Source organism: Phalacrocorax aristotelis, chromosome 1, assembly GCF_949628215.1.
Source record: "Phalacrocorax aristotelis chromosome 1, bGulAri2.1, whole genome shotgun sequence".
Taxonomy (NCBI): domain Eukaryota; kingdom Metazoa; phylum Chordata; class Aves; order Suliformes; family Phalacrocoracidae; genus Phalacrocorax; species Phalacrocorax aristotelis.
In genome coordinates, this window is record NC_134276.1 from 156,624,483 (window position 1) to 156,638,035 (window position 13,553).

Genomic DNA, 13,553 nt, shown 5'->3' on the forward strand with positions numbered 1-13,553 from the left:
CTAATTTTTTCTTGGTTGTCAATACCTACCACTGAAATTACATCTCTCTGTTGTGCAAAAAAATGGCATGTGTAAGTATCCAGGGTGGCTTTGTCCTGTTTAGCGGAAGATGAATAATAGCAAAGACTTGCCAGTGTGGACTTCAGGGCAGGTTACATGAGCGCCTGGTATGAAGTATGTGCATTGTTAGTCCACAGTGAAAGCTGTGCTGCCAGATCTTCACAACTAACACAGTCTGTGTCAGCTGGGTTAAAATCAGCTGAGTTGAGGCATGACATTTTGGAAGCTGGACACGCTGACCCACCAACAGGGACCTACAGCCCCTCTCTACAGCTGTGTCCCATTTCTTCCCTGCCAAAGCCCTTCAGAGGCTCCTCTGTTACACTTCCATGTTCATTTACTATATTAACATACTCTTAATGACCATCTCCTCTAAGAAGTGACATATCTTCTGTGCCCCAAGGAGCCAACAGAGGACTTCGTAGAGGGCCAGGCCCTAAACAGCAGTCAAAACAGGCTGGTGTGCTTGTCAGAATTGTGAAGAGCTGCATAAGCACTTTCTGTGAAAAGAAAATGGGAGACAATAGGGCCTTCTAGGGCTTCTCTCATCTCCCACCACCCCCCAAAAGTATAACATCTATACTTCTGAAATCCTATTTAAAGCAGTAGCCTTAGGCATACTGGAATTAGTAGCTCAGTACAGTGCAGTGAATTTGGTAGTACCACTGTCTATCAAATACAATAATTAGATCAGAATTAGTCATTCAGAACATAACAGAGTAAAAGACAGGCACCAGACAGTATTTAAGCCTTCAAAATTTGTCTTATTTTGACTCACCATTTATAGAGATCTTAGCCTTTGATAAGACTCCATCTCACTGATATTACCTCTAAAATAGAGATTGAATGTAAGCGATCAGGATGTCAGTTTCTGAGAGATGATGTTGGTCCCTGATGCTATGCCTTGTCATAGATCATCTCTGAATCAGTCTGCAGTAATTTTAGCCTCATGAGCAGATGCAATCTCATTATATGCAGCTAGTGAGAGTTTTCACTCAGTACTGCAGCAAAAGTGGAAATTTGAAAATTGTGCTCAGTACTTCAGTGTGTCACTAATTTTCAAAATCCTCAGATGCTCGGCTCCTAACCCTCTGGATAGTTATGCAAGGAACATTTATGACTTCTCGAAAATGTTGTTGACAGAATATAGGACCCTTTTTTTGCTCCAAACCTCATTTCTCTACTGGCCCCATTTCTCTACAGGAAAAAAACATATTCTTTCTTAAACAGCAACCGGTCATCCTACCCTTTCCACTTCTTTTCTGTTGGTGCAGATACTAGAAAGGATATTTATAAAAAGTTGAAGAGCACGGCTGGTAAATATAAGGTATAACTAAACAAAAAGGAAAACAATAATGTCTTAGAAACCAAAGAAAAAGCAGTGCATGGAAAGCAAAGGATTGGAACAATGGCATTTTGAAAATAGCTGAAAGTGAGCATTTAGATGAGGCTGAGGCAATATGTGCACCTGGCACTGAAATAAAATTTTCAAAGCGTAATACTCACCAACACTTTCTTCTGAAATAGCCCATTATTTTTCTGAGCACTTCAAACTGAAATAACAAATGCTTGCAGAAAGCCAGAATAAACCTTCTGAAACTTTGCAGATAATTGTTCAACGTCAATGTGGTTAAACCAGTGGGCAAATTGGCCTGGTCCATTTCTTCTGCAGAACGTCAACTGCTCTGTCTTCTGAGGAAAAAGGAGTGAAGAGCCATCAAGTACTGAAATGAGTTAAATTAATCAGGGCATTAGGCCACAGCATATTTAGAATAGAATAGAATAGAATAGAATAGAATAGAATAGAATAGAATAGAATAGAATAGAATAGAATAGAATAGAATAGAATATTTCAGTTGGAAGGGACCTACAATGATCATCTAGTCCAACTGCCTGACCACTTCAGGGCTGACCAAAAGTTAAAGCATGTTGTTACAGACATTGTCCAAATGCCTCTTAAACAGGCTTGGGGGATCAACCACCTCTCTAGGAAGCCTGTTCCAGTGTTTGACCACCCTCTCAGTAAATAAATGCTTCATAATGTCAAGTCTAAACCTAATGCAGCTTTGAACCATTGTCATGTATCCTGTCTCTGGACATCAGACAGAAGAGATCAGCACCTCCCTCTCCACTTGCCCTCCTCAGGAAGCTGTAGAGAACAATGAGGTCACCTCTCAGCCTCCTTTTCTCCAAACTAGACAAACCCAGATTCCTCAGCCACTCCTCATAGGACATGCCTGCCAGCCCACTTTACTCTTTCTCAGAGTGAAGTCTGGTTCTCTGAAATGTTTGATTATTCTCAAGAGTTAAAAGTTATATTTTGTATTTCAACACTAAAAACACAGGGACTTTAGTACATTGATGAAATAGTGCTGGAATTTATGTTTCTTTTGTTAATCCTACCAAGTTGTAATAGCACAGACAACAGACCGTGTGGATTTGATTGTTAGAATGGGCAAGGTAGTCTTTTAAATTAACTCAGCAGGACACTTAGCAGAAAAAAATGGAGGTGCCTTTAGTGACGAGGGGTGGTCAGGAAGATCTTCCAGCTGTATCAAATGGCATGTACATTTTACACCACAGTGTTAATTAAGATGGAGGCTCAGAACATTAGAAGGACATCTAATTTTGGTTAATTAGAATCATAGAATAGTTTAGGTTGGAAAAGACATTTAAGATCATCAAGTCCATCTGTAAACCTAACACTGCCAAGTCCACCATTAAACCATGTCCCTAAGCACCACATCCAAACATCTTTAAAATACCTTCAGGGATGATGACTCCACCACCTCTCGGGGGAGCCTGTTCCAATGCCTCACCACTCTTTCAGTACGGAAATTTTTCCTAATATCCAGCCTAAACCTCCCGTGGAGCAACTTGAGGCCATTTCCTCTTGTCCTATCACTTCTTACTTGGGAGAAGAGACCAACACCCACCTTGCTGCAGCCTCATTTCAGGTAGTTGTAGAGAGTGATAAGGTCTCTCCTCAACCTCCTCTTCTCCAGGCTAAACAACCCCAGTTACCTCAGCCGCTCCTCATAAGACTTGTCCTCCAGACCCTTCACCAGCTTTGTTGCCCTTCTCTGGACACACTCCAGCAACTCAATGTCCTTCTTGTAGTGAGGGACCCAAAACAGTATTTGAGGTGCGGCCTCACCAGTGCCAAGTACAGGGGCACGATCACTTCCCTGCTCCTGCTGGCCACACCATTCCTGATACAGGCCAGGATGCTGTTGGCCTTCTTGGCCACCTGGGCACACTGCTGGCTCATATTCAGTCACCCAATACCCTCAGATCCTTTTCCGCCAGGCAGCTTTTCAGCCACTCTTTCCCAAGCCTGTAGCATTGCATGGGGTTGTTGTGACCCAAGTGCAGGACCTGGCACTTGGCCTTGTTGAAACTCATACCGCTGGCCTCAGCCCTTTGATCCAGCCTGTCGAGGTCCCTCTGCAGAGCCTTCCTTCCCTCAAGCAGATCAACACTCCCACCCAATCTGCTGTTGTCTGCAAACTTTACTGAGGGTGCACTCGATTCCCTTGTCCAGATCATTGATAAAGATATGAAAAATAACTGGCCCCAACACTGAGCCCTGGGGAGCACCGCTTGTGACTGGCTGCCAACTGGATTTAGCTCCGTTCACCACAGGTCTTTGGCCCGGCCATCCAGCCAGGTTTTTACCCAGTGACAGGTACACGCATCCAAGCCATGAGCAGGCAGTTTCTCTAGGAGAATGTTGTTGGAAATGGTGTCAAAGGACTAAGATTTAGGTAGACAACATCCACAGGCTCTCCCTCATTCACTAAGCAGGTCACCTTGTCACGGTAGGAGATCAGGTTAGTCAAGCAGGACCTGCTTTTCATAAACCCATGCTCAATCACCTGATGTGGACCACAGTATCAGACAGAAGGATGAAATAGATAAAGGACCCTTTTATGATGAACAATTTCCTTTGTTGTTTGGAAATATACTTAGAACTATTTCTATTTCTAGAAATGCTTAAGACACTACAAAGAGAGTAGAGTGGAAATAATTACTACAAGATCTTTTTGGAAAGCCCAGTTTACAGTAGTTCTTCAAGTCTATTTTATTTCAGAACTTGATAAGAATTCATCATAAGTCCTTTATTTTCATGTACCCTACAAATGCAGTGAATTACTCTGTTATCCCCAGAAAAACTAGACTTTGAATTCTTGCTCCATGAGCCTCCAAGGAACAATCTGAATCGCCTAGGGCCCAACCAGGGAGAAGGACCAAAGGGGTTTTCTCTAGCAGGGTGGTGGCAGGTGGCCCTATGAGATGGAGCAACCCACTTGGGTGGGCCCTAATGGGCAGCCTCTGGACACTGCTGTCTATGGCACCATTTCCCACCCGCCATTGAACCTTGATAATGGGCTGCAACAATGCACAACTTGGACCACTGGAAAACCTAATGCCTCTCTCTTCCACTGCCGTTCATGCGTGGAGAAGCTGGTACAGACAAGACCCAGGTATAGCTCACAATCTTTTCTCTGGGACTCCCAGAGTTGCACCAGCTTTTCCTTGATCTAAAGTTCCTCACCAAAATAAGCAGCAGTGATGCTCTGCTCCCACAGGTTACCACAGTGCTCACGGCCAGGGTACAAACTTGAGCATTTGCTTATGACTCATTATATCAATTACACTGCACTTTGACTGAACAGCAACAATCCTTCTGCCTTTGCTCTATATTATTTGTGGTCTTATCAGAGTTCCTAGGCAGCACAAATCTTTCATACAGAACTATGAAGGACATTGGCAAAGGCGAAGAAAGGATGAAAAACATAGTTTATTAAAACTGAAAAGACAAAATTGGACAAAATATTTGTGTTTTGTAAAATTACATTTTACTAAGTAAGCCTGTTTGTTACATTTGTATCAGCTTGAAACAAACTGTTCCAACATAAAGAGATTTCGTAATATTACCCTGAAGCACATTTAGCTGCTCTCTGTGGACTTGTTAGACCTTGGTGTCAACTCTGAGCAGACACGAAAGAAGGAAGTTTATGAAAGGAGCGAACAGTAATGCAGCCAGCAATGTACAAAGCACAGTATAAACAGGAAGAAATAGTTGGATGTCCTATATTTAGCAATATGCTGCAGTAAAGACAGACAAAGCAACATCCGAAAATTGTTCTGGCAAATCTAGTTTAACATATGAAAATAGGATCTGATTTTTCAGCAGTGGGTACTCCTCATTTCCAGGAGGTTTTACGTTGGACAAAACACATCATCAGCTACTTCTGATGTTGAGAAAAAGACATTTTTCATAGCTTTTCCTAGGATTAATCAAATTCTCTCAGTTTAGACTCTGATTCCTTTAATTACTTTTTCATCCTAACTGGACTCAAGGTCATGAATTTCATTACTTCCTTTTCCTCTTCAGCAAGCAACTTAGCGTCAGTTACTGTGTTCCACTCAGAAACCTGCAGAAGCACTTCTCTCAGATGTCAAGGCCCCATAAAAAGCTATAATTTTGCTTTGCATTATTTCCTTTTTTCCTAAAAATGTGCTTCTCTAAAAACGTAGTGTCAAAATTACTGAAATGCTAGAGCCAAATTCTCCCAGTACCAGCTTTAGCATGCTGACTACCTCATTTAGAGGGAGAGAGAACAAAGCTACTGCAGAATGATTCCTCTGCAGCTAACAGACTCTTTCTTGCCCTTTATAGCCCACATCAGTCTACACCTCATGCATTCTGGAAACACAGATTTATACCACTAAACCCTGTCTTTTGAAAAACATCACCTGAAAAGAAAATGAAAATAGAGAGGAGTTAAAAATATATATTTTGAGAGCTAACATTCTCCAGGAATTCTGGAAGATCAATTTTCAGATCTCAGTATTATTGGGAGATATTGATCCAAACCTGTCCTGCACCACAGGAAGCTTCTATCCTTTTTTGGAGAGAAAACGACACAATTTCACCCAGTAGTTACCTATCTTTGTTCCTAAGGGACTCATCAATATTTTTTACTTGCCTGGTTTTTTTGACAGCTGAGACATCTTTATCTATAGTTTGGTTAGACATTTGGTTAGATATTGTAATCTAGCTAACCATAGAGGGAACGAAAACAAACTGAGCAAAGTAATCCATCTTTTCTCTTGAACAGTAACACCTGACAACTACTTTACAACAAAATCACATTACTTGCCAGAAATATTAACATAATGCCAGGAATGCCTCACTGCATAAGACTTCACAGATGTTGGAAGTTGTTATTACTGCCCTTCTGAACTTCATGTCAGAAGTGAGAATAGCTTACACATGCTTTTGTTACTGAGAGAAGGTTACAGACATTTGGCATGTGACCAAAGAGGAAGGGAAGAGATACCACAAACCAGCTTCAGACCTTCCCACAGTAATCTGCAGAGGTCATAGGTAGTGTGTTTGATTTCTCCTGTAAATGTCCTTCTGGCACAACCTGTGGCTGGCAACTGCTTCCTTCCTTCCAGCCAATACCATCTTTACCACAGCGGTCCCCAGCTGCTGCACAGCTGTTACACCTTCCTTCCCTTGTTTCACCATATGCTACTTTTCTCTTTACAAGCAACAAATTCTTCCTCTTCTCTCTCACTTCATTCCCTGGGAAGGTCTAATTCTGCTTATGAGCAGTCATTAAGTCTGTGAATTCCAAAGGGTATGTTGTTATAGTGGAGCTCCCTGGATATGCAGATGTGGTTAAATACAAGTAAATCCAACGAGTAATCTCTGAGTACAAAATCTACAGACCATGTATTTTTATATTCTGAATATAATCTTCTTGCAGATTTTTAGGTTGTTTTTTGGTTTTGTTCTACACTGGAAACTCTTTCAAGTTTAAAGAAAGGGTAAAAGTCCTACAACAGTGAAGCAACACGCCAAAATAAAATTGTTTTTTCAGTTTTATTTAGGGCTTTGAATGCTTGTGTATGACAGCCAAAGGAAGCTTGGGAGGTACCCTTTACTTGTCTTTAAAAAACACGTATGATGTAAGACAAAAATCACTTGGCTTTGCTGCAGAGTTTGCTAAAGCAGGTGGTAGTAAAACAAAAATTTAAGCATTCCATTCATGGATCAAGGCTGCTTTTTTCCTAGTGCTTGTGTCTAGCAAAATACAAGATTTTAAGAAGTAACTTAAATACTTACCCTCTCTCTTGCTTGTGCTCCAGACTTTCATTACTGTCATGTTCTCATCTTGCTTGTTCTTCCATCTTCCACCAAGTTCTTTACCAAATCAGGGAAGAGCTACCACAACTATTCTGCAGAGGATCTGTCTGAACACCATGCAGAGCTATTAAAGACCAACATGTTTGGGGAGGGGGAGTTTTCTAAGTAGGTCTGTCATGTTCCATATCACTTTATAAAAGTGAGTTCAGAATTACACATTACAGCCAGCACTTTCTTATTTTATTTAGATCTCGCTCAAAATCTGCAACAGTGCTTCTCCATACCCTTATTTTTAAACAGCTTTCTTGTAAACACAGTTCTTGGGCAGCAAGCAATTTCAGTGCATGAAGTATTACGGGGGGGGACTAAAACAAAAACGTATCAGGACCATGCTTTTACAAGACAGACCACTGCAGTACCTCTCCCAGCTTCTCTCAGAGGAAACCGGGACTATTTATAAGCGCCCTTTAAGTATTTAAAGGCCGCAATAGGGTGTCCCTGGAGCCTCCTCTTCTCCAGGCTGAACAAACACAACTCTCTCCACCTTTCTTCACAGGAGAGGTGCTCTAGCCCTCTGACCATTTTTGTGGCCCTCCTCTGCACCAACTCTAACAGGTCTTCCTTGTACTGGAGGTTCCAGAGCTGGACGCAGCACTCCAGGTGGGGCCTCAACAGAGTAGAGGGGCAGAATCACCTCCCTTGACCTGCTGGCCATACTTCTTTTTATGCAGCCCAGGATATAACTGACCTTCTGGGTGCACATTGTCAGCTCCTATCTCACTTTTCATCTACAAAAATCCAGTGAAGCTACATTAAAGTCCATAGTTATTTTATATTTTTATACTGCCAGTGTTTTACTATCATTTGTCCAAATTACAATAAACGAAAAAACATAGACCTTATTTGAAAAATCACACTAATGTTCTCAAGTCCAGTAAACAAAATTACTTCCCCCAAGTTTGTGAGTTACCTGTATTTGATAATCCTTGCAGCCCCTAATGATCTTTTGAAGAACAACGTACTAATGCTACTGACAAAAACAAATTAAAGATCACTGCTCAAATTATATGTTGTTACTGACTACCTCCTACAATAAAAGTATGAAGAAACATCACGAGATGTAATAAATGTTTACATAGCAACGAAGTGCCTTTGCTAGTGATTGTCAAACAGTAAGTTACCACCTGATTGAGCCAAAGACGTGTCTTTTTCTTTCCTCCAAATAATGTCCAGGCACTGCAAAAAGTCATGTGAAGAAATTAAATACTCAACCCGCACTTAAGAGTGAGTTATTTACAACTTACAAAACTATAGTTAGTACAATGCGATTTTGCAGAACAGTGGATGAAACATTTTTCCAACGATGTCACTTAAATATTGATGCAGTAAATAGTGTGAATCCTATCCATTTTCTACAGGGAGCCAAATTGGAATACTATGTTACTGACAAAAAAGAATGCCAAATTCTGCTTCTATAAATACAGTGAACATTGATATATTTCTGCAGATATATTTTTAAAAGAGACTAGATATAGTGCCTGTATAGTATTTCTTAATTTCTTATAATTTTCTGTTTCAAGGGAAAAAACAAATATACCTTATATTGAGGGGCAATCAAGAAAAAGTTTTAAATCAGCATATATTAAGACAGCTCAAATATTAATTTTGTTCCATTATTTTTGCATCGCTAGCTTAAAAAGAAATAAACCCTTTCTTTCAGCCAGAAGTTTCTGCCACTCAGAATTACTAGAAGACATTACCTATGGAAAGATTAAGTATGAATTAGTGGTTTGGTTTGGTTTTTCTTCCAAACCCTTGCTTTCCCTATAATACCTCTCTTTCAGTGCAGTACAAAAGTATTAGCCAATACGAAAAGGCTTTTTAAAAAAATTTTTTAAAGTGCTCGAGTGTAATCATGAAGTATCAGTGAATTATTAGACTCAAGTTATACATTAAGAATGTGAGTGACATGCTACTGACAAAAGGCATAGGGTGTTGAGTACCTCGTCTTAGTGATAGAATAATTGGAGTGATTACTGTACTTATACCAAAGGTACACTATCCCAAGTTCTTTTATTAAATTTCTGTCTCGCTTCTTAATATCTTCAAAGGCATGCAAAGTACTTTCTAACTTACTACGTTTCCACCACGAGGAATGTGCACTGAAAGTAGCAAGACAAGACTCACAATAAATTTTCAAGGAGACGAAAGGAGAGAGACAGAGTGTGTACGTACTTGTCCGTGTTTCAGAATGGTGACCATGCACCTGGATTTTAGGTAGAAAAAAAAAAGATGAATACGAGTCAAAGGAAACAGAAAGAACGTTGACAGGTTGTCCATGGTTTCAGGTCAAACCAAAGCTAAAATGCGGAACAGAACGTGACTGTGAATCAAACCGTGGTTTCCCTCAGAGCGTGTGAAAAAGTGAATCCCCCAGAAGATTTGCAAATCAAGGCTACGTTACTGTGCTTGAAATGAAAGTCCAAGGCGGAGGAGTTTTGCACCGTGCAGGACTCCTCAGAGAGCCCTTCAAACCCCAGGGTTTCTGAAGCAGCCCCCCCCTCCCGCGCCGACCGGGCGGCCGCCCCGCCGACACCTCCGCCAGCTGCCCGCCAGCGCGGCTGTCCGGCCGGCGAGCGCAAGCCGCGAAACCCACCGCCGCAAAGGCAACCATCGGGCGGGCTGCGTTTCTAGCCCTTTTCCTTCTAACGATACCCGTGAAGGCACATGCCGCCGGCACCCCGCGCAGAGCCTGCCCAGTGCCCCCCGGCAGCCGCAGCCCGCCTCCGCGGCCCCGGGCAGGGCCGTGTGCGGTCGGAGCCACCGAGCCCGCCCGCGGCCGGGGCTGTGGGGAGACTTTTCTGTCGTCGATGGGAAACTCTCCGAAGCCCTTCGAAGCGCCGCCTCAGGTGCAAGGCGGAGGGGATCACCTGGGCCGGCCCCCTCGCTGCCCAGCGCCCGGGGCAGCCCGCCGGGCCGGCTGGGCCGTTAGCCGTTGGCGCCCGTTAGCCGCGGCGGCGGGCGCTGCCCCGCAGGGGGAGCGCTGAGGAGAAGCGAGAGCGAAGGGCGGGCGGCCGGGATTCCCCGGGGCTGTTGGAGGGGGCAGCGCCGCTGCTTGGCGAGGGGAGGAAGACACGTGTGAGGCGGACGAGTGGGAACGGCCCCGGGGTGCGTGGGTGCGTGTGCGCGGCCAGCAGGTCCTCGGTCGCGGTCCGTGACTTCAGGGCGCCGCCACGGAGCTCGGCCGGGCGCTCCCGCCCCAGCCGCTGATGCCCAGGGCAGGGCAGCCGCCGGCGATGCTGTGCTGCATGCCCGGCGTGGCTTTCGTCCCCGCTTTGCTCGTCAGCTGGTCCTCCGCCGCCTTCATCATTTCCTATGTGATCGCCGTGCTGGCGGGCCACGTCGAACCCCTCGTCCCCTACATCAGGTGAGGCGGGGGCGGCGGTGGGAGCGGCTGAGGTGCCGGCGGGGCGCGGGAGGCTCGCCCGGACTGTGAGGCGGCGGCTCAGCCAGGAGGTGCCGAGGGGCTCCTTCCCCCTGCGGCTGGGGCCGGGCCCCCGGCGCGGATGTGGGGTTCTCCGGGGGAGGAGAGGCAGCGGTGGCAGGGCCGCCCCGCGAGGGGAGGCTGAGCGGGGGCCGGCTGTGCGCTCCTGTCACCCATTGCACCCATCGCACCCAGCCCTCCCCGAGAGCCACGGGACCCCAGCGCTGACGGACGTGGTAGAATGGACCTGAAGCAGTTTTCTGCCGGAGCCGAAGTGTGCTGCAGGCCCAATCCTAGCAAAACTTAAGGTGACTGCCCTGGAGACTGCGTTGGAAATGTAGTTTTGTTTGTGTAACTCTAGAACTTGGGCAAACTGCACCGGGTGGTGACAGGACTTGAAGCCCTACAATAGTTTTTGTAGGACACACACACCCACAAACATGCATTTTTAGAATTTCAGCATAAGAACAATGAGTGTAGAAGGCTCCCCAAGAGATGACTGGCATGTCTTCTCTATAACCTTAGTCATTTAAGCGCAAATCTGTATAGATCATTTATACATTGCTTATATTAACATTTAAGTCTGAGCTGTGAAATTACCAGTATTTAGCTTTTAATAGATTAAAGATAAGCCAGAAATCCAAGAGTGGTCTCTGATATATAGCAGATCTAAAAAAGACTTTCAAATACATCTTCCAAGTTACATCTAGACCTAATTCCTTGAAGAACCTTATGGACATGCATAATTTCAGAAGGCTGCTGACCTGATTTGTACATACACATAAATTTGATTGAAAATTAGGGTCTGCCATCGTAAGCAAGTGAGCAAGTGACACCGCAGCCCACAAGAAAGTTGAGCGTCATTCAAATTGAGCCAAAGAAAGTCTGGCTTCGTGCTTATGTCAGCAAAACTTTTTAAGATTATCTGACCAAATCTGGACTCAGCTCTTGGAAAGCCTTGTTCTTGTGCATGCACAAATAACCTTCTGCCTGAACAATTGTGGTTATACTCATGCTCTTCCTTGATTACAGACACAGTTTTACTGACACAAAACCACTTGTAACCAGTGCAATTTACCCATTATTAACCAAGAAAAGTAAACTACTTGATATAACTGTGTCCATGCTCAGTACATGGTTTGTGCTCAGAAGGATTTTGAGGTGCTGTAGTAAGAAATTTGACACATGATGTTTCTTATGTTGGAGCCATGTCCTTGAATAAAATATATGAGAGAACAGGACAGCTTTTTTCTGTATAGTTGTGTTTACAGTCAAGTTTTTGACAGCCCAGATATCTCAATTGTAAGTGTCATTCTTTCTAAAGAGGCAGACCAAAACTCTGTATACAGTCACAGCTGTATAACTCTGATGATTGTGTCACAGCTGCTATAGTTATATCAATCTAACTGAACATCTCACTGAAAAAAATCATTCTTGTCCTTTAACTAAGGAATCACAATCAATGTCCACATACCCTAAAAAAACCCAAGACATGAGACTGTGTCAGTAATTAAAAAAAAAAAACAGCAAACCCACTCGCATTTCAGGCCCTCTGCAATTGCTAGTAAAATTTTTTAGATGGCAGATGTCTTGTTTATTTTACATCCTTTTAACACAACATTTGGACTGAGGATATACATTGACTATTGGTGGACAATCTAAAAATACTGAAGGTGCATGGTCTAAGCATATGACCTTCACAGAAGGAGCACTTGGGAGTAATGTGATGATTCCTCCTAAGTACTCAGGCCAGTAGTCATACCATAGTTCATATTCTTGTTCTGCAGCTCATTGCTTTAGCCTAAGAATCTGAATCATGGGATTAAGAATGTGATTTAGTGAAACTTAGAGTGATAAAAAAGAAAGAGGAAGAATGTTGCAACATTTCAGTTGTGCAATATCTTAAAATGAACTATAGAAATTAAATGGAGCTTGTATGGGGAAATTCCAGTTACATGAAGGAGAAAAATACTGAAAAATTTTAGTTCAACATTTCTATCTGCATTCCTTAAGTACCCTGTGTATGCCTTGAGGTAACTTGTTAATTTATTTATTTACCATCTCACAGCTGTCACAGTGAGAGAAAGACCACATCTAAATTTGTCACTGAAACTGTGTTGATGTCTGATCAAGTAAAACATATAAATACATTTCTGGGTAGACAAAAATGAATATGATTTTGTGTTTTCTAGCAGCTGAGGCTGAAAAGATGGTTAGGTTGTGCCCAGATTAGTTCTTTTGCTCATACTACTCAAAATCCAAACTAATTTGGATGTGCTAGGGTGGCTGTTTGGTGGTTTGAATTCCCAGTGAAAGAGTGAAAGTAATTTTCTTTAAGCTATTTGCTGCCAGTTAGTACCTGTGGATCAAACAGAATCAAACAGAACGCAGAACATAATCTTCCTACTTGAAAAAACTGGGACTTGGAGAAAAAATAGTTCGTGATGGCTGTGAAGAAAATTTGATGATGAGTCTTTTGGCCCTAAAATATTTATTTTCTGTCTCCTCTACCTTCTTGTCTTTCCACTCTTCAGAAGACTATTTGACTGTAGAATTCTACTATGTGAGATGGTGACACAAATGCTGTAATTTTAATACAGGGTTCCTCATCTTTTCCATGGTAGTTGTGCTGACCGATGCACCATTGCAAATAAGTGAGCACATATTTTTGTTTCATTTGTGCCATTTGCTTTTTTTTTCATTAAACTATCACAAATACTTTTTTTATTATTTTCCAAAGCAGCAGACCAGAAGTAAAACAAAAATGTACCTGAGTCTTCATTTAGCTTCAGGGATTTCTTAGTGGAAAATATGGCATTAAAAAGATTGTGTCCTTAAAAGTCC

The 13,553-nt window shown here is 42.9% G+C and overlaps 1 protein-coding gene and 1 long non-coding RNA gene across 4 annotated transcripts in view; one reads left to right on the top strand and one right to left on the bottom strand.

Moving 5' to 3' along the window:
• Positions 1-10,358, bottom strand: LOC142048203 (uncharacterized). Of its 3 annotated transcripts, XR_012657431.1 has the most exons (5): positions 9,461-10,357; positions 8,410-8,461; positions 7,205-7,328; positions 1,567-1,752; positions 1-560 (listed from the first exon to the last, which is right to left on the bottom strand). It is a non-coding gene; the product is annotated as an uncharacterized LOC142048203 (long non-coding RNA). The 3 variants fall into 3 exon arrangements; XR_012657430.1 differs by having other exon boundaries at positions 7,205-8,461; positions 9,461-10,358; XR_012657429.1 differs by having other exon boundaries at positions 7,205-10,352.
• The window catches only part of DRAM1 (DNA damage regulated autophagy modulator 1), a 19,449-nt gene continuing 16,102 nt past the window's right edge, over positions 10,207-13,553 (top strand). Inside the window, exon 1 of the mRNA XM_075074850.1 lies at positions 10,207-10,652. Coding sequence (XP_074930951.1) covers positions 10,495-10,652 — 158 coding nt within the window. The 5' untranslated portion in view covers positions 10,207-10,494. The remainder of the gene's footprint in view (positions 10,653-13,553) is intronic.